Here is a 21,336-nt window from a genome sequence, read left to right on the forward strand (position 1 = left end):
GCACTAGGGAACAAATACGCTCTGTCCTATTCCCATTTGGCTGCACCACACTTCACCTCCAAGACTCACTCAGAAATCTACTGTTTTGAAAATGTATTTAAATATGAGTGAATTTAGTGCCTATGAAAGTGAGAGATGGATGATGCTGGAACGAGCTGGATGTCTATACCTCAATATTCCCTGCCTCATCAGGGGAAGGAACAGGTTGGCAGAGGAGGGGGTTGGTACGATATGTACATGCTCTTACATGCTAACCTAAATAGTGGCTGTGTCTGATAATAAACCTGCCAAGATCTGACAGACTTAGACTCTGTGAAATCACAGGTTCAAATGTAGGCGAGTCCATCTTTGCAAAGTAGATAAATTAAGTTCTATGCAGATTATTGTGTGGGTTTTTTTAAAATCAGTCCTTAAAATAGAGCTTCTATCTGCTTTGCATTGACATTAGATCCCATGACACTCTGCTGCCCTTGACCAAAAATTTCCCTTTCCCACACTGTTATGAAGTGTTTTGTCTGCAGTGGTATGGGTTGCTGCCTGGCAGCCCAGAGGTGGCTACATTTCTTTGAAGCAATTTGCAGTTCTTCAGGATGAAAAATGATGTATAAATGCAAACTGCTGCCATAATAATTTGGTAAATAAAGAAAAGAAAAGGCTCAATGCATACTTGAATATTATCCTCCCTTCTACTGGTTGATTTATTAGAAATGGTTGGGTTTGTTTGTTTGTTTAGAAAGTATATCGGTGCCAATTGCTGAAGCACCTTGGCACATTACATAATTAAAAATAACAATTTACAAATTAATCAGCTTTGTGAGCCCTTTACAGTTTCATTGAAGAACCCCTTCTGCACTTACAGAATGTCCATCCTGATCCTTGCTAATAAGTAAATCCATGGATCTGTCAAAATCATAACCAAATAACTAATGGCCGGTTGAATCAATTACAAGGGTGGCTGGCTGTCTCACCTGCTATCTGGATGTGGAAGTGTTGACTGACATTCCTGCCTCATCTTCCCCGTGCTCCCACCCCCATTTCTTTCAGATATCGGCAACCAATAGGATTCACAGACATGTACAGGAGGAGGGATTACACCCTATTTTGAGTGCACAGTGCTGAGCTTGGCTTTCAGTGACCAGGCAATCGTGAAGGCACCAATCTTTGTCACTGGGAATCAATGGGGACTTTTGTCATTGATTTCAATAGGAGAAAGATACGGTCAAATATGGGCTGCTTTCTTCTTTTTTGCATCAACTTGTTGCCAATTTCTTGCAATGAAAACACAATGGATTAGAAGTACTTGCCTCTTTGGTGACTGCTAGCTCTGGTGCTGGAACATGATACCTCAGTGTAGTGTCAACTGGACAGTTGACCAAGAACTCATCTTTTTGATAATAGATAATTGTCCAGACTTGGTGTTTTACTTTTGGCAGTATGAATCCTCCCCTCTTCACGTGGGAACCTGTTATATTTTGCTTCTTAATGAGCCAAATTTTTAGAACCAGTTTATGAAATTGCTGATTCATTTTTATGTATTCAACACAAATCCAGGTTTTTGAATGTCAAAAATTATGTTCCAACTTTTAGCATGCAAAATTTTCAGCTCAGCTAGCCTGTAAAACTGCACCTAAAACATACTTCTAAATTTGTAGGCTACCAGACTTAGTAGTTGCTTGTAACACACAGAGACATTATCTAGTATAGCATACAACATATCCTGGATCGTTAGGGTATTACACAACCAACAAATAAACACACACATAGCCTGGAAAATAGTCAAAGGAGTTCAACCATGGCAATACACTTCAGTCTTAGTTTCATAGCTTAAAATAATGTTCCTTGTTTCCTGTTGTTAGCAGCTGCAAGTGGTAGTCTCCCTTAGTTAGCACCATGCTTGCCCTAATTGGTAATAACATCAATATGTATAAGTAAGTCTACCGGTAGTTAGAGCAGGGGTCTGTGCTCCTTTATTCTGTGCTTGGCTTTGTTACTGTCTCACTGAGTGATCCTGTGCACTTGACTTCAGTGTGCTTCAGTTTATTCATCTGAAAAAGGGTTACTAATACTATACTATTTACTTGCCTCACTGAGATGGTCTGAGGAGAACTTAATTAGTGTCAGTAAAGTGCTTTGAGATCTTCAGATGAGGTACATTCACATCTGTGCCTATTATTTGTACATTGGCAAGGTTCAGAGTGGATATCTGATTGAATGTGTAGGGTGAGGTGTCGTGGACCCACATTATGAAGAAAAGTAAGTCGTGTTTGTACAGCGCCTACCACAAGGGGTTCCCAGTTCATGACTAGCACTCTTAGGTTCTATGATAATATGAATCATGCAGGGGTTTCTAGTCTATATAGGGTAGTTAAGGCTTTGTGGCATATAATGGAATGGTAGATATTGGCCAGTGTTGTTTATGGATTGTATGTAGAGGGTAAGATGTGAAAATGTTGTTGTGTTTTCTTGGTTAATAGTGGGAAGGTGGCTTACAAAGAGAAGGTGAATTGAAAGAGCTAGAACTGATCTTTGGGGTGGATGGCTCTTACATGCAGTATTGAGTGACTGGTGTTCATTAGTGTGCCAGGCCTGGGTAAATAGAATGAGAGTGAGTGGCTTATATTGCAAAGTTTGAAGATGTACAGTGCGTAACAGTAAAGTTTGATATCATTGGGAGAGGTGTAGATGGTATGGATGATATACTAACTGTAGTTTGAGCTATCTTGAGCCATACTTTCAAACTTCTGGAGATCTTTAATATGCAATCTTAACCAAAAATTAGGACATTCAAAGCTATTTGTTTTTTAAACTAGAACACTCTGTTAGCTTTTCCCCCTAATGTCACTGGTATATATTCACAACCAGAACTCTTCAGGCTATCTGATTTTTTGACACTTAAAAAAAATTGGCCTTTTTTGTTTAAAAAAACAACCCATGTTTGTGAATTGCTTGTGACACTTTCATGTACGTTACTGATTTTGGAAAATGGACTACAATTATCTCTGTATTTGCTACAAATTAATGGGATGAGAGCCTCCAAAAGGACTACAGGCAATTTTTTGCCATCTCATAATTTGAAAACAATTTGGTCAAAAAGCTCCAAGTTTGGCTTAATTTTCTGTCATCCATGAGGATTCTGCATCTCCTTGTGTCCAGAAAGCTGAACTATGTATCACATCTCCTGAGTAAGACTGTCATCTTTTCAAGGCAGTGTTCCTGTCATTTTATACTTGTTCTGTAAAGTGCATTGTACACTTACTGAGCTGGGTAAGTAAATAATACTGCAGGATTCCCCTGAACATACCTAGAATCACCACTGAAAAACTTTGAGTTTTCTTAATAGGAAAAAAAAGATCCTCTCTTGTTTGATGGAAACTCCTGAGTCTCATTTTGCTGAAGTGAGAATGTGTTATGTTTGTCTTTTAAGTGAAGTTTTCAGAAAGTCTGTTCTGTTCTGCCATCAGATCAGTGCACTATAAAACCCATTTTGAATGTCTTGATTCTGAATGGTTTTCAATTCTAAAGGCTTTTAGAATATTGAGGTACCATTTTTGTGCTTCTGAAAGATAAAGATAAACTCCTCTATTGGTATTGCAGCTTTACATTGTTAATGCCTGGCTGGAGTCGCTCTGATTTAATTATTCAAAGAAGTCTATGCAAGTGGATAATAGCAGTTTATTTAACCCTCCCCCTTAACCACTCCCCTCTCTTTGTCTCTTATAGTTAAGGAAGGGGGGAAAAATTACTTTGGTACCTAGTATGTATCAGGAAATTAAGATGAATTCCAGAGGCTTAGCACAATGTTGAAGGATCGTTAAGCACTGAAAGATTATTTTATAGTAACTTTATATATGGTGATGCTTAGAAAGGGGAGTTTAAATTCATGAGCATAAACAGGAAAACCTTACATCACAGTGTGTGTGTGTGTGATGGGGGAGGAGTCTCTCCGTGTGTCTCTCACTCCCAGCACACCGCTCACAGTTCTTTGTGGTCATGAATTGACTGCAGAACCCAAGCAGCAGAGGCAGAGTGCTGTCTACTGAGTTGAGAAAGTATGTGAGAGGATTGTACAAGCTGTTTGCTTCAGAACAGGATCCATCATGCCCCGTCGATGTCCTGAAGAGGAAACTGAGAATGAAATTGCTTTGGAAAGCTAAAATGGTAACTAGAGCTCCCTTACTTCTCTAAAGACTTTTTAGATGGAGAATCCCTGTTTCAGGATTGGATTGTATTCTTTCTGAGTGAATCTGGCACACTGATGACATATTTGTGTGCAACTTTTTGTGTCTGCAATCTCTTGAGACCCACTTTTAAAGTCTCCTTCTCATTGTTCTGTATAATTACCTCTTAGTGTGCATTACTGCTTTTAAAGTAATGCTTATCTGCAAAGTAATTGACTTTCTGTGTGTGTTGTGGAATGGCACAGAAGAGGGAAACATTTGAGAAAGGGAAGTTAGATGAGTCCTAGAGGATGAATTCAGGATTTTTTTTTTTTCTGGTTCAGCAATAGTGGTTTGTCTTTGTTTTTCTGTTTTGTTCTTTAGATTAGGAAATATAAAATGGAGAATTATTTCAGGTTATGTTTCAATTAAAGTTTTGATGTGATATTATGGTGCTGCTTCTGCTTTCTGATATTTGTAACTTTCAAAGTCTTAGCCCTGGGAAGTTTTTGTAGCCTGAAATAATATTAAAAAACAAAACAAAGTGCTTTTAATCCCTAGTGTCAAAAGAAATAGACACACTGTATTTTAAATAACTTTTAGTTTCTAAGTTTAAATGATCTCAGCCTATGTAACTCCTCTCTATTAAAGTACAATTCTTTCCATAAAGGAAAACCAAAAAGAGTAATTGCTTTTAAAAATGTTTACTAATCAAAATGGAATCATTTCCTTCAAAAAAGACTATAAAACTATTTAAAATATGTGCAAGTCTAGGAAAAAGAACTAAATGGTAAGTCAGGATATCCTGATACCATCGGAAATGGCAGCTTGCCAAGAGTATCTCAGCATTCCCTCAATCGAAAAGTGTCCTGGATTGCTTTGATTCTTATATTTACTTTGTACAGCCCATCTAGTGCGCTGAGCTCTGCAATAAGCAGTATAGCAGCTAGTACAGATTGTGATTAGCAGAGAAGGGGGAAAAAGTACCTTTTTTTTTTCTTTCTCTCTTTTTTTCCCCCCCTTCCATGGCAGAGCTCAATTCAGGACGGGGGTGAAGAGGTAGAGGAAGGAGCTGTTTACCATGTCACCCTCAAAAGAGTACAGATTCAACAGGCTGCCAATAAAGGAGCAAGATGGCTAGGGGTGAGTAAAACCGGCGCAGTGGCATCTTGAGAGATTGCTTGTAGACTTTGGAGCCCTGGTCCAAAGAGCTGAATTCCACGGCATAGTTATGGTATTAACTTTTAGCAGAGACTGGTTTTAACATTAAAGAACAACTCGGTATCTGCAATGCCTGAAAGAAAGTTCTATTATGTTCAACTCTTTAATCTTCTGGATGATATATAAGACTAGGATTTGATCAGTTGTGGTCATGGATCCCATAGTACTTTTTGCAGGTGTAGGGATTTTAGTCCAGGGTCTGATCCTGAAAATAACTGAGCACTCTCAATCATTTCACTAAGAGTGGTATGTGTTCTCTACCCCTCAGGATCAGGCCCCTGGACCTGGACACATTCTAACAACTGTACATACCTACATTCTGTCTGCCTGTGGACTCAGTCCAGGACCCTTTGAAGTCAATGGAAAAACTCCCATTAATTACAATGGGAGCAGAACTGGGCTATAATTTTACTGCTTTTTCAGTTGCATACACCATTCATCTTCTCTTTCTGTCTTACACAGTTGTGCAGTGTTGCTATGTGCTATTACACAAGTGCAGTGTTTCATCCCAAAGGCAGGTGCATTTTAGATGTGGGTGAAACAAGGCCTGTATAGAAGGCCAAATACTGCAAGATGCTGAATGCCCTAAACTCCTATAAGGTTAGACCCTCCATTGGTATCAAATGCCATCACTCCATTAAAGCCAATGGAGCTATGTCACTACACCGCTTGAGGATCTGGCCCATATTTTTATCTATTTGTAAATTTCCTTCAGAATGAAAGGCACAATACACATTCTAGATCAGATTTATTTACCAGTTTGAAAAACATCTTTCCTCAATCCATATAAGGTCAATAATTTAAAGGCTCTTAGGGCTACCCTGAGATTTAAATCAAATAGATTTTTTTTGTCAGGTATCACGGCATAAAGCAACGTGCGAGACAGCAGCACTGAAAACACAGTCTAGAAAGATAAGCAAACTTTGCCCTGCATGCAGATAGTGTTCAGAATTTCCCCTTTCCCTATTTCCAAGAAGTACACAGAGTTCTAAGCAGAACAGATTATTTCAAATCTGCTTCCTTTGATGAGTGGCAAATTTCCCATCTCTGCCTCCTGTTTATAGCAGGGTTGGGGGAAAAATAGCTGAATGTATTTTTGAGCTCCTGTTAATTGCACAGATGGTAGTTTTGCCAGAGGTCAAAACCGTTTTGAGTGAGATTGTCCCACAGATATAGTCACCACGACTGAAGCACTTTTCATTGGAGTCACTACTGTTTAGTAGCGTCCATGGATGGGGAGTGGGGTGCTCAGACCTGTAGTCAGTGGACAGGTGTCCATGTTACAGAGACCACCACCACAACCGGCAGGAGTTGGTATAGTACTTTGATTGTAGGGAGAGGTCAAGGACTGAAGCGTCATGGAAGATGAACTATCCTTTACTGCTGGATAGAACTGGTCCCTCCAGGTAAGGATTGAAGTATATTTGTGGGCAGGGAGGCTGCATATTAGAAAGTCTGCAGCTGTTCTGTTCATAAATGGATAAATTCAGTCTCCTGGGCTGTCAGGCTGATATCTTTTATGAGCAATAATCCTGCACAATTATTTTAAAATCAAAACAGTCCCACAACCTTTTTGTTCACTTTAAGCACTTCAGAACTTAAAATATTTTAAGTCCTTTAAGTGGATGGGACCTGAGCCTGCTCTCGCTGTTGACTTCAGTGGGAACAGGACTGGTCCCCTGGTCAATAAACAGCCTTTATGCTAGAACACCGGTGATTAATGTGCGCTCCATCAGCCATTCTGCCTTAAAAAGAAGAAGAACTGTTTTTTGGAAGTGTCATCAGTTTTGTTTTGCTTTACTTTGAAATCTAGAGCTGATGTGGTTTTATTATTCTACATTTTTAACTTTTTCAGTGGTTTGTAATTGCTAGCACTGTATAAAATGAATTACTTCCAAAAAGCCATTGGGTTTCCCAGAGTTGGAGTTCTCTTTCTTTTTAATGATGCTGTAAGTCCTGCCTGTGTGGGTTGCTGATTCAGGTCAAACTGAAGCCAATGGAAGAGTATTGCATACATATCCAACAGCGGGATGTGGGCTTTCCTTTGGAAAATACAGGAACTCTTTATGATTAAACAATTTTTCCTTTAAAAAAGTCAAGTTGAGAGTGTCTAGGCTCCCTGGAACTACCAATGCAAATCCTGTGAAGGTCTACTGAGTTCTTCATCCTTCTAAGAAAGAGAAATTGAGTTCCTTGTAGTTTATTGCAGTGGGGTAGGTGTCTTTCCTTTGTGACTTTAAAAACTGAAGGCCTGTTTACTGTGCATGGATATTAAATATCCTGTGGCATTTTTCATCAGAGTAGTGGTTTGATCCAGTGACCCCCAAGTAGCTGCTTTTCAGTGGTGCTGTGTGTATAAAGTGCTTTGTAATCCTTTTAGATGAAAGGCACTAGGTAAAAATGTAAATTATTATTTACCATATTGGAGAGAGTGCTGCAGAATTCATACCGAAAATGTAAGTGAATTAGAAATCTGCGTGTTTATTTCAACTATATCAGAATTTTACGCTTTACAAAGTACCATTAAGTATTGACAGGCTTGAAATCTTGGACAAATTCATCCCTATTGTTATGACACAAAAGACAACAGAGTGAGACTATGTATGAATCTAGTCCATTCGGTCTGTTTCAGCCTTTCATATTTAAACTTCTTTTTTTAAACAAAATTCCCCACCACAGAAAGCATCCAAAGACACCCATCCCACTGGACCCATTACAACTGAGCGGTCTGCAAAAGGGTCAGTCATAGGGTCTCAGTTAAGCATCTTAACACTTTGCATTCCTATAACTCTAACTAATTTTTAGTATTTCAAATTTTTGTAGTAATAATAAAAAAAGACTCCTCGGATGAGGTCATGTAAGCAAAGGTCTGCCAAGAGTCAAATGCTTATAGCACTAATAAACCTTTCTGAAAATAGGAGTCTGGTATATAAACATCCAACCACTCAGCTTTTGTTTTAGCAGAAGGCTGTGTTTAAGAAGGTATCGTTCACCAGAGACAATGTTATGAAAGCTAGCTGTGATACTATAAATCTCCATAAGATCATCAGTTTGATCCATTAGATTTAGTTTTAAGTGGCTTTAAAACTTATAACTTGCTATTATTAATTATTTCTGTTACCGTAATGCCAAGGAACCCTAGTCACGGATCAGTATCCTGTTGTGCTAAACACTGTAGAAACACCTACTCCTGCCCTGAACTGCTTTCAGTCTATATATAAAGCCTGGTCTACACTTGGGAGGATCAATCTAAGTTACGCAACTTCAGCTATCAGAGTAGCAGCCGTGTTAGTCTGTATCCATAAAAAGAACAGGAGTACTTGTGGCACCTTAGAGACTAACAAACGTACTATGCTCAAATAAATTTGTTAACTTCAGCTATGTTAAGTGACTGAAGTCAGCGTTCTTAGATCTACTCACCACAGTGTCTTCACTGTGGTAAGTCGAAGGCTGATGCTATCCCTTCAACTCCACCTGTGCCTCTTGCCCTGGTGGAGTACTGGAGTCGACAGGAGAGCGCTCAGCGGTCAATTTATCACATCTAGACTAGATGCGATCTAGACTAGATTGCTGCCCGTTTATCCAGCAGGTAATGTAGACAAGCCCTAAGACAAAAGACAACAGATGGATACAGACAGATGGGAGGACTACAAGGAAACAATGAGACCATATTGGTCCACATGATATGCAGTATTCTCTGCATACCAGCAGCTTAACTGTTTTATGGATGTTTATGGGTAGCTCCTCCCAGGCATGAGGGGCAGCATGAGAAAGCACAAAGGTGCTTGTTTTAAAATGTAACAATTGGGCTATGGAGGCTGGCATCATGGGCCGATGGGAGGTGGAAGTCGACCTCTCAATAGTCAATGAGAGATGATGGGTGAAGTAGGGATGGGCTGTTGAAAGACCTTGAAAGTGAAAACAAGTAGCTATGTTTGATGTAATAGAGAAGGGTGTGCCACTGGATGGAGGTAGAGAGAGAGGAGACATACTCAAAGTGACAGTCTAGAAAAATGATCTTTGCAGTAGCATTCTGAATGGGTTTGAGTGGGGTTTACATTTGTCAACACCAGAGAAAAGGATGCTGCAGAGAGAAAAGGATGCTGAAATGCAATATGATGAGATCCTGGGTCAGAGTTTCATCTGTGTTCTGGATAGGAAAGCTTGTATCTTAAAGATGTTATACAGAAAGAATCTGCTAAATTTACACTTAGCCTGGAAGTGAAGATGTAGAGAGACAGAGAGAAGTCCAAGTTGAAAATGACACTCAGGTTGCAGGCCTGCATGTCAGGCAGGATGGTGATATTGTCCACAGAGATTGAAAAAGGAGGTAGCAGGGAGGATTTGGAGGGAAGAAGAGATTAAGAACTCTGTTTTAGTCATGTTGTTGATCTCTAGGCATCAGCTCAAACTCATGATTTTAGTTTGGGCAGAAGGAGACAGTTTGGATTAGAAAGGTAAATCTGAAAGCTGTGAGCATAGAGATGGTAGTTGAGTTTGTGTTTGCAGAGGAGATTACCCAGATATAAGGTTTGGGGAGCGGGTGAGGAGGATTGGCTGATGGAGGGATTAAAGGTAGGAGAACCAGGGGAGGACGGAAGAGCATGGTTGGTGGTGTTGAAGGCAGCTGAGAGGTCAAGGAAGATGAGGATGGAGTACTGGTTCTGAGCTTTGGCTAAGAAGAGGTCACTGGAGACTTTGAGAGTGGTTTCAGTGGAGTGCAAGGGGTGCAAGCCAGATTGGAGTGGGCCAAGGGTGGAAGTGGAAGAGAGGACACCAGACAGCAATTGTGAACAACATGTTCAATGAGCTTAGAGATGAGAGGCAGGTGGATCAAGGGTGTGTTTTTTGTGATGGCAGAGACTAAAGCAGCCTGTATTACCAGCTGAAAGAGTCAGGCAAAAGTGAGAAGTTAAGAGGAAGAGTAAGGGAAAGGACAAGAGTGGGTGTGAAGACCAGAGGGTGGGATAGGGTTTCTAGGGCAAGTGGAGGGATTAGAGGAGGAGAGCAGGTGAGAAGCTTCTATGTCTGTGATGGAGAGAAGAAGGAGAGAGAGAGTTGTGGGGGTGGGGAAGGAAAATCAAGCCACGGGGAGGAGGAAGCTCTCATTGTATTTTGTCAGTTTTCTCTTCTGAGAAAGAAGTGGAGGTGGGAGAAGGGGAGGGTTTCAGGAGTGACTGATGGTGGTGAAAAAATGGCTGGGATTGCGGTTGTGTGATCCAGTTAAGTTGGAGAAGTAGAGTTACTTACCTAGGAAAACGGCAGAATTGAAGGAGAAGAGGACAGAATTTTGTAGTGGAGGAAGTTGACCTATTACAGGATTTTCACCAGAGTAATTCCGCAGTGTGAGAGCTGAAGCAAATGAAGTGGATATTGGGGGTGAGGCTGGGCTGGTGGTTGGTAGGGCAGACCTTGCAATGAGAGAGAGGGGCAAAAGAGTCAAGGGTGGAGGAGAGTAAAGTGTGGAGAGAGTCAACAACCATATAAATGAAAGAAAAGAGGAGGGAGTACAGGGAGGAGAAGTCTGAGAGCGAATGAGAAATCAGCAATGCTGATGGACTGGAAGTCATGGAAAGGCTGAGTGACCGGCATAGTGTGGGGGACTGATGGGCAGTGCTGAAAGGCATAAGGTAATGATCAGAGAAGGGGAAATCAGCAACAGACATAGGTGCTGATTCTGTGGGTGCTCTGGGGATGAAGCATCCACAGGGGATGCTGAGCACCCACTGGCAGCACCCCTAGCAGTTCCCCCCAGCGCCTCCTGGCAGGCCCTGCAAATCAGCACTTCCCTCTCCCTCCCAGCGCCTCCCACCCACTGCAATCAGCTGTTTTGTGGTGTGCAGGGAGGGAGGGGGAAGGAGCAAGGACGCAGTGTGCTTGGGGAAGGGGGTGGAATTGGGTGGGAAGAGGTTGGGTAGAGTGGAACCTTGGGGGAAGAGGTAGAGTGGGAGCGGGGCCTGAGGAAGAGTACCCCCCGACGCTATGGAAAGTCAGTGCCTGTGGCAACAGACACAAGAGAATGAGCTGTGCTTGGTGAAGACCAAGTCAAGTGATAGGCTCTTTTGGTGAGTAGGAGAACCGAGCCAGGGTTGCAGGTTAAATGAAGACATGCAGGCCAGGAAATGTGCAGCTAAGGGGTCACGTGTGTCATTAACATGGAGCTGAAGTTCTCGAGGATGACTATGGCAGACTGAGAAGAGAGAGCTAGGAATTGAAATCAGAGAGGAAGATTGATGGAAAGGAGTTGAGTTGAGTGGATGGTAGATGACAGCAACATGGAGGGACAGAGGAGAGATGACTCTATACCAGTGGTAGGCAACCTATGGCACGTGTGCCGAAGGCGGCATACGAGCTGATTTTCAGTGACACTCACACTGCCTGGGTCCTGGCCACGGGTCTGGGGGGCTCTGCATTTTAATTTAATTTTAAATGAAGCTTCTTAAATATTTTAAAAACCTTATTTACTTTACATGCAACAACAATTTAGTTATATATTATAGACTTATGGAAAGAGACCTTCTAAAAACATTAACGTGTATTACTGGCACGCAAAACCTTAAATTAGAGTGAATAAATGAAGACTCAGCACACCACTTCTGAAAGGTTGCTGACTCCTGCTCTATGCAGTGGTGTTCAAATGAGAAGAAAAAGGGGAATAGGGGAGGAGGAACGGGGTTGGAAGCAGTAGGAATGGGAAAGGAGAAGCCTGACAGCTCCACCATGGTCTGATCTAGGCAGGGAGCATGAGAGAAGGAGAGGCCTCTGTAAGAGAGGGCAGCTGCAGAGTCCCCTGACAGAGGACGGGATTGAGGTCTGAGAGCCAGGGGCTGGAGGGAGTGAGCTATGCAGAGGTTGTGAATGACTTTTATCTTTTTAGACATGGATTGGGCATTCCAGAGACATCAAGGGAAAGGAAGGAATGGGCATGAGGCTCAAAATGGTGTCACAAGAGGGTGGGGATGGATATGGGAAGTGGAGAGGGAAGGGATGGATGAAGGGCCAGAGTTGGGACAAATGTTACCAGAGGGGAAGAAGAAGAGGGGTAGAGCTGGAATTGTGCTGATGAGAGGAGAGAAGGGATGGAAGAGGGGAAGAGGAGCAGGTAGAGCTAGTGGGAACTGTAGTGGGGTGAAGGTAATAAGGATAGGGATATGGAGCCAGTTGGCAAATGCTGAGAGGAGAACGGATGTTATGATGCAAAAGAGAGGCATGATGAGAGTCATGGCTGAGTGACAGATGGTCAAGATTATAAAAATAAAGTCTGAAAAATGTTGTGAAGCTTTACTTCTAGAAGGCAACTGGAGTGTGTTGTTTCACCCTGCCAGGGAGGAGAAAGTGGAGGGCCATGTTCTGACCTGGAAAGATCTGGTTGGGAGGGAAACATCCTGGAACAGAAGTGGCTCTCTGGTGATTGTAGAAGATAGAAACCATGTGAAGCTGATTTCCTGCACCTTACAAATGATAGCTAAGCTTGAGAGACAATCTTCAAATCATAATTTCTCCATTTCTTGATGGGACATACAGACTAATGTAATGTAATAGCGGTTCTTACAAAGGATCTCAGATGTGCCTTAAGAAGATGGGGAACCTGCTAAATAAATAACTGGTCAGTGAGATCAATTTCAGTAGCCGGTTCAACCTAATTCAGTTAGTTTTATGGCTTTGTTTACTTCAAAGTATGAGGTTTCAGAGATGTGACTATTTCTTTTTGCTTAGTTTTTGGCCATAGTTAAGCTTTTCTCCTGTGGGGTTTTTATGTTTTGGCTCAACCTGTCTGGGGGGGTGTCATAACCTAGTCCCAGATTTGGACCGTAGCATCCAAAATATGGGGGTTAGCATGAAAACCTCCAAGCTTAGTTACCAGCTTGGACCTGGTACTGCTGCCACCACCCAAAAAATTAGAGTGTTTTGGGGCACTCTGGTCCCCCCAAAAACCTTCCCTGGGGACCCCAAGACCCAAATCCCTTGAGTCTCACAACAAAGGGAAATAAACCTTTTCCCTTCCCCCCCTCCAGATGCTCCTGGAGAGATACACAGAAGCAACCTCCGTGAATCTAAGCAGAGGGAGTCCACCCTCCCTAATTCCAGTCCTGGAACAAAAAGCACTTCCCTCTTCACCCAGAGGGAATGCAAAATCAGGCTAGTAAATCTAACACACCCAGATTTCCCCCCTGACTTCTTCCTCCCACCAATTCCCTGGTGAGTACAGACTCAGTTTCCCTGAAGTTCCTCCACTAAAGAAAAATTCCAACAGGTCTTCAAAGAAAGCTTTATATAAAAAAGAAAGAGAAAAATACATACAAATGGTCTCTCTGTATTAAGGTGACAAATACAGGGTCAATTGCTTAACAGAAATATGAATAAACAGCCTTATTCAAAAAGAATACAATTTAAAGCACTCCAGCAACTATAGACATGTAAATACAAAACAAAAACCCAACTTTGTACTCACAACTTGGAAACATAAGATTAGAAAGCAGTACATAGAAAAATCGTCCTCATAGCTGAGAGAGATTCAGGCAGACAGAAGAACCAAGAACAAAGGACTCACCCACAAAAAACGCTCCACCCAGAGTTGAAAAAATCCCGTTTTCTGATTTGTCCTCCGGTCAGGTGCTTCAGGTTACTTTTTTTTTCAGGTGAAAGAGACATTAACCCTTAGCTATCTGTTTATGACACGCCCCCCAAATTGCAGACAGTGGGGAAGCTCACTGGCGGCGATTTCCTTCTAGAACTTTAAAATAAACAGATTACTACAACACATGCACCTTTACATATACTACTAAGTATATAACTAACAGACTTATACATTTTAAGAACACTTTTTAACTACTGAAATCTGGGAAACTCTCACGGGAGAGTGCATCAGCTACTTTGTTAGAAGCTCCTGTGATGTGCTGAATTTGAAAATCAAAATCTTGGAGAGCTAAACTCCAACGAAGAAGTTTCTTGTTGTTCCCCTTGGCAGTATGAAGCCACTTTAGTGCAGCATGGTCAGTTTGTAGCTGGAACCGCCATCCCCAAACATATGGGCGTAGCTTTTCCAGGGCGTACACAATGGCATAGCATTCCTTCTCACTGACTGACCAGTGACTTTCCCTCTCAGACAGTTTCTTGCTGAGAAACACGACAGGATGGAAGTTGTGATCTGTTGCTTCCTGCATGAGAACTGCTCCTATACCACGCTCAGATGCATCCGTGATTACTAGGAATGGCTTGTCAAAGTCCGGGGCCCTGAGCACAGGGTCAGACATGAGCGTTGCCTTAATTTGGGTAAAGGCCTTTTGACACTCATCAGTCCAGTTAACTGCATTTGGCTGGGTCTTTTTGGTCAGGTCAGTCAGTGGGGCAGCGATTTGGCTGTAGTGTGGTACAAATCGCCTGTAGTACCCGGCCAAGCCTAAGAAGGATTGGACCTGTTTCTTTGACCTTGGGACAGGCCACTTTTGGATAGCATCCACCTTGGCCTGTAGGGGGTTTATGGTTCCTCGACCCACTTGGTGCCCCAGGTAAGTCACTCTGTTTTGGCCTATTTGACACTTTTTGGCCTTAACAGTTAGTCCGGCCTTCCTGATGCGCTCAAAGACCTTTTCCAGGTGTAGTAGGTGTTCGGGCCAGGAGTCTGAAAAAATGGCCACATCATCGAGGTAGGCAACTGCATATACTCCCAGTCCTGCTAGTAGACCATCTACCAGCCTCTGGAAGGTGGCGGGTGCATTTCGAAGGCCGAAAGGAAGGACATTGAATTCATACACCCCCACATGGGTGACGAATGCTGACCTTTCCTTGGCAGGTTCATCTAGCGGTACTTGCCAGTACCCCTTGGTTAAGTCTATTGTAGAGATGAACTGGGCACGTCCCAACTTCTCCAATAGCTCATCGGTGCGTGGCATTGGATAGTTGTCCGGACGAGTTACCGCATTTAGCTTACGGTAGTCCACGCAAAAGCATATTTCCCCATCTGGTTTGGGTACCAGAACCACTGGAGATGCCCATGCACTGGTAGATGAGCGGATTATACCCATCTGTAGCATGTTCTGGATCTCCCGTTCTATAGCAGCTTGGGCATGAGGAGACACCCGGTAGGGTGGGGTTCTCATTGGGTGAGCATTACCTGTGTCAATGGAGTGGTATGCCCGTTCAGTCCGTCCTGGGGTGGCTGAGAACAATGGGGCGAAGCTAGTGCACAGCTCCTTGATTTGTCGCTGCTGCAGACGTTCCAGGGTGGTTGAGAGGTTCACCTCTTCCACGCCACTGTCTTTTTTCCCGTCATAGTAGACACCGTCAGGCCACTCAGCATCATCTCCCTGGACTGTAAACTGACAAACCTGTAAGTCTCTGGAATAGAAAGGCTTGAGAGAATTAACATGGTAAACTCTAGGTTTTAGTGAGGAATTGGGAAATGCTATGAGGTAGTTCACAGTTCCCAGGTGCTCTTGGACCATGAATGGCCCTTCCCATGATGCTTCCATCTTATGGGCCTGTTGCGCCTTCAAGACCATATCCTGGTCTCCTACCTTGAAGGAACGTTCTCTGGCATGTCTATCATACCAGGCCTTTTGCTCTTCCTGAGCATTCTTTAGGTTCTCTCTAGCAAGGGCTAAAGAGTGTCGGAGGGTGCTTTGTAGGTTGCTTACAAAGTCCAGAATGTTAGTTCCTGGAGAAGGCGTAAACCCCTCCCATTGCTGCTTCACCAACTGTAATGGTCCCTTAACCTCGTGACCATACACAAGTTCAAACGGTGAAAACCCTAAACTGGGATGTGGTACAGCCCTGTAGGCAAACAGCAACTGCTGCAACACTAGGTCCCAATTATTGGAGTGTTCGTTGACGAATTTACGTATCATGGCCCCCAAAGTTCCATTGAACCTTTCCACCAGGCCATTGGTTTGATGGTGGTACGGGGTGGCAACCAAGTGATTCACCCCATGAGTTTCCCACAGTTTTTCCATGGTCCCTGCCAGGAAATTAGACCCTGAATCTGTAAGGATGTCGGAGGGCCAACCTACCCTGGCAAAGATGTCTGTTAGGGCCAGGCACACAGTGTTAGCCCTGGTGTTGCCTAGAGCTACTGCTTCAGGCCATCGGGTAGCAAAGTCCATGGAAGTCAGTACGTACTGCTTTCCTCTGGGTGTCTTTTTTGGGAAAGGACCCAGAATATCCACAGCTACTCGCTGAAATGGGACCTCAATTATGGGGAGTGGCTGGAGAGGGGCCTTGACCTGGTCTTGAGGCTTTCCCACTCTTTGGCATATCTCACAAGACCGGACATACTTGGCAACGTCCTTGCCCATCCCCTCCCAGTGGAAGGACTTCCCCAACCGGTCCTTGGTTCTGTTCACCCCAGCATGGCCACTGGGATGATCATGGGCTAAGCTTAAGAGCTTCCCCCGGTACTTAGTTGGAACCACCAACTGTTTTTGTGGCTGCCATTCTTCCCGGTGTATACCAGAAAGAATATCCTTGTATAAAAGTCCTTGGTCTATAACAAACTGGGATCAATTAGAAGAGCTGAGAGGCGGTGGGGTGCTGCGTGCCGCCACCCAAGCTTTCTGAAGGCTGTCATCTGCTTCCTGCTCAGTCTGGAACTGTTCCCTTGAGGCTGGGGTCACCAGTTCTTCCTCAGACTGTGGACTTGGGCTTGGTCCCTCTGGAAGCGATGTAGGTGATGGGGTTGTTTCCGTTGCTGGTGAACCGCTCTCCACTGGTGCACCTGAGGGTATTTCAGGCTCGGGCTGAGCCTTTTGGGTATGGCTGTCTGTTGCTTCTGCCAGTTCTGGCTCGCTGGCGCCCTCTGGCGTTGAGTTTGAAGATGTGGTTGCAATTGCTGGTGCTGGTTGCTGTTCCAGTTCCGGGCCTGGGACTGGAGGTGCTGTGGCTGTTTCAGTGGTTGGCATGGAATCCAGGTCCACTACCTCTGTCTGGGTCTCTGGTAACACAGACGGGGCCTCTGTGGACGGCTCAGGCACAGGAATGGGTCTGGAAGCTTGCCTGGTTTGGCTACGTGTAACCATTCCCACTCGCTTGGCCCGCTTCACCTGGGTGGCCAAGTCTTCCCCCAGTAGCATGGGGATAGGATAATTGTCATAGACTGCAAAAGTCCACATTCCTGACCAGCCTTTGTACTGGACAGGCAGTTCAGCTGTAGGCAAGTCTACAGCTTGTGACACGAAGGGGTAAATTGAACTTTGGCCTTTGGGTTGATGAATTTGGGGTCAACGAAGGATTGGTGGATAGCTGACACTTGTGCCCCCGTGTCTCTCCACGCAGTAACCTTCTTTCCGCCCACTCTCAAATTTTCCCTTCGCTCCAAGGGTATTTGAGAGGCATCTGGGCCTGGGGATCTTTTGGGTGCTGGTGGTGTAATGAACTGCACTCAGTTGGCGGTCTTTGGACAGTTGGCCTTGATATGTCCAGTTCATTACACTTAAAGCATCTTCCATCTGATGAGTCACTGGGCCGAGGTGAGTTACTGGAGACTGGTGAGGTGGAAGAATAGGGCGTCTGTGGCTTTACTTGGGTTGTATGTGGGGTCTTTGGCTGTCCTCGGTTGTAGGGTTTATGGTCGGTGTGCCCCCTGGGGTATTCGTTCCCCTTGACCGTAGCTTTCTTGCTTTCTGCCACTTCCATCCATCTGGCTCCAATCTCCCCCGCCTCAGCGAGATCTTTGGGTTTTCCATCTTGTATGTATGGTGTGATGTCTTCAGGAACACCATCCAAGAACTGCTCCATTTGTATGAGGAGGTGCAGTTCTTCCAAGGTTTTAACATTGTGTCCTGATATCCAGGCCTCATAATTTTTCCCAACATAGTAGGCGTGTTTGGGAAATGACACATCTGGTTTCCACTTTTGGGTTCTGAAACGCCGACGGGCATGATCCGGGGTTATCCCTATTCTGTATCTGGCCTTGGTTTGAAAAAGTTTATAGTCGTTCATGTTCTCCTTAGGCATTTCAGCTGCCACCTCTGCTAAAGGTCCACTGAGCTGGGGCCTCAATTCAACCATGTACTGGTCTTCAGGGATGCGGTACCCAAGACAGGCTCTTTCAAAATTTTCCAAGAAGGCCTCGGTGTCATCACCTGCCTTGTAGGTGGGAAATTTCCTGGGATGTGGAACCATAATTGGTGAAGCGTTGTTAGGATTGGCTGTGTTTTGCTTAGCCTTTTCTAATTCCATGGCCTGTTGGTGGGCTTCCCTCTGGAGTTCCATCTCTTTTTGTTGTTTTTCCATTTCTCGGCGGTGGGCCGCCTCTTCTTCTTCTTGTTTCCTTCTGTGGGCCACCTCTTCTTCTTCTAGTTTTCTTTTGTGTGCTGCCTCTTTGGCTGCCTGTTCTCTTTGGTAGGCTGCCAGTTTGATGCTTTCTTCCTTTTCTTTCAGCTCCACCTCTTTTTTTTTTTTTTTAAAAGAAAGCTTTATATAAGAAAAAAGAAAAATACATACAAATGGTCTCTCTGTATTAAGGTGACAAATACAGGGTCAATTGCTTAACAGAAATATGAATAAACAGCCTTATTCAAAAAGAATACAATTTAAAGCACTCCAGCAACTATAGACATGTAAATACAAAACAAAAACCCAACTTTGTACTCACAACTTGGAAACATAAGATTAGAAAGCAGGACATGGAAAAATCCTCCTCATAGCTGAGAGAGATTCAGGCAGACAGAAGAACCAAGAACAAAGGACTCACCCACAAAAAACCCTCCACCCAGAGTTGAAAAAATCCCATTTTCTGATTGGTCCTCCGGTCAGGTGCTTCAGGTTACTTTTTTTTTCAGGTGAAAGAGACATTAACCCTTAGCTATCTGTTTATGACAGGGGGTCTTTTTGATGTTGTTGGACTGGGTATAGAGTTGAGCATGCTCCTCTTTTAGATGCTAACGTATAATTGAAATAAACATTAAACTGCAGTGGGAGGGTAGCTTAATACAGACCTGGCCACTTGCAATTTTGCATTGGATCTGAAGGGCTGTGAAGTATTTGGTAAATATCTTTTCTGAGACTCTCATATTTTTGTTTCAAAACTGGATTATAATTAATTGCCTCACACACAGAAAGCTGGATATGATGTCTTGCTTGGCTTCTAAGCACAGCTTCAGTCACAGGCATTGCCAGAGAGGTTATATTGGGTAATTCACTCAGAAAAACATCACTGGAAAGTTAATCTAACTTTTTACTCCCAATGTGGTTCCCTCTGTCTGCGTCTCTCGCCACATTTTTAGCCTTAGGAGCAACCATACCATTGGGGTTTTGAAAAAGATCTTTGAAAATAAGTTATATTTTAGACTGGATTTTTGTCTTTCCAGCCCCTGCCTGCCAGGGATAGATTAAGATTTAAATGGAACCTAGAGCCACCAAAACTTCAGGAACACCTAAAACTTCACCCTGTGGACAGACTTCATCTGAGCCCACCTTACCCTTGGACAGACTCTTTCTGCCAGCTTCAAGATGTCCTTTTATCTTAGGTCCCTGAACTTGTTAAGTGCAGCTTCCTAGCCCACTCAGCGGGCAAGGGCTTGACATTTTTTTGTCACCGCCTTACTGCTGCATCTGGGCCACTTCTGACTAAGGCAGCTCAGATTCCTGTGGTCTGTCCCTCCACTGCACAACTGAAGGCAGGAACTGGTGGGTGCAGTTCTAATGATGTGTTTGGCAAAAGCAGCAGACTAGTTCCCAGGGATCTGGCAGGCATTATCCCTGCAGACACCATGTTGGGTTACTGTCTATAGCAGAGGTCAGCAACCTTTCAGAAGTGGTGGGCCAAGTCTTCATTTATTCACTTTAATTTAAGGTTTCGCATGCCGGTAATACATTTTAATGTTTTTTAGAAGGTCTCTCTCTATAAGTCTATATATTATATAACTAAACTAGTGTTGTATTGTAAAATAAACAAGGTTTTCAAAATGTTTAAGAAGCTTCATTTAAAATTAAATTAAAATGTTGATCTTATGCCGCCAGCCCGCTCAGCCTGCTGCTAGTCTGGGGTTCTGTTCACCTAGGCTGGCAGCGGGCTGAGTGGGGCCTGCAGCTGGGACCCTAGCTGGCAAGGGGCTGGCAGCCAGAACCCCAGACCAGCAGCAGGCTGTGCGGGGCCAGCTGCTGGGACCTCAGACCAGCAGCGGGCTGTGCAGGGCTGGCAGCTGGGACCCTGGACCAGCAGTGGGCTGAGCGGCTTAGCCTGCTGCCGCTCAGGGGTTCCATCCACCAGCTCCTGCCAGCCGGAATTCCGGCTGCCGGACCCGTTACAGCCTGCTGCCGGTCTGGGGTCCTGGCCCTGCCCACATACAGTGGGTACCTACCTTCTCTCTGGTTCTGGCCCATTCTCTTCCTCCCTCTGCACTGAGCTCAGGGCTGGGGATGAAGGGTCTGGCCAGGAGCTAGAATGAGGGAGGGGGCTCACACTGACTCTGCTCCTTCCCGACCCCCTCCCTCACAAGGGCCATCAGCTGATAAGCCGGCAGGCAGGGAGGGACAGAGAGGCGGAGGAGGGGCAGGAACCCAGCACACTATGGGAAGTGGAAGGGGAGCCGGCAGGACCAAGCTTCTGCCCATAGGCGTGTGCAGCACCACCCCCCCCCCCCGCATCTTGTCCCCTGACTATCCCCACCTGGCCTGCCCCTAACTGCCCCCAGGACCTCACCCCCTATCTAAGCCTTACTGCTCCTTGTCCCCTGACTGCCCCCCTAGGATCCTACCCCCTACCTGTTTCCTGACTGCCCCGACCCTTATCCACAACCCCGCCCCCAGACAGACCCCCAGGACTCCCATACCTATCCAATTGCTCCCCGCCCCCTGACAGGACACCCAGAACTCCTGACCCGTCCAACCCCCCCTGCTCCCTGCCTGCCTGCCTGCCTGACAGTCCTCCCCTCCCCAAGAACTCCCAACTCATTCAACCCCCTCAGCATCTTGTCCCATGACCACCCCATCCAGAGACCCCCCCTACCCTAACTGCTCC

General features: G+C 44.5%; 1 protein-coding gene across 6 annotated transcripts in view; it reads left to right on the top strand.

The window, feature by feature from the left end:
• Window positions 1-21,336, top strand: part of RGL1 (ral guanine nucleotide dissociation stimulator like 1) — a 410,246-nt gene that overhangs the window by 46,052 nt on the left and 342,858 nt on the right. For 3 of the 6 annotated variants that reach the window (XR_007775373.1, XR_007775374.1, XM_050961415.1), the window contains exon 3: window positions 5,190-5,300. The exons of 1 other annotated variant lie outside the window; for it this stretch is intronic. Coding sequence is in view for 1 of the 5 variants with exons in the window: in XM_050961415.1 (XP_050817372.1) it covers window positions 5,190-5,300 (111 nt within the window). In the remaining 4 variants the exon portion in view is untranslated. Of the gene's footprint in view, window positions 1-3,995; window positions 4,159-5,189; window positions 5,301-21,336 lie in introns of those variants that run through there. 2 more of the 6 variants (XR_007775375.1, XR_007775377.1) reach the window with 2 other exon arrangements.

Source organism: Gopherus flavomarginatus, chromosome 7 (assembly GCF_025201925.1).
Source record: "Gopherus flavomarginatus isolate rGopFla2 chromosome 7, rGopFla2.mat.asm, whole genome shotgun sequence".
NCBI classification, from domain to species: domain Eukaryota; kingdom Metazoa; phylum Chordata; order Testudines; family Testudinidae; genus Gopherus; species Gopherus flavomarginatus.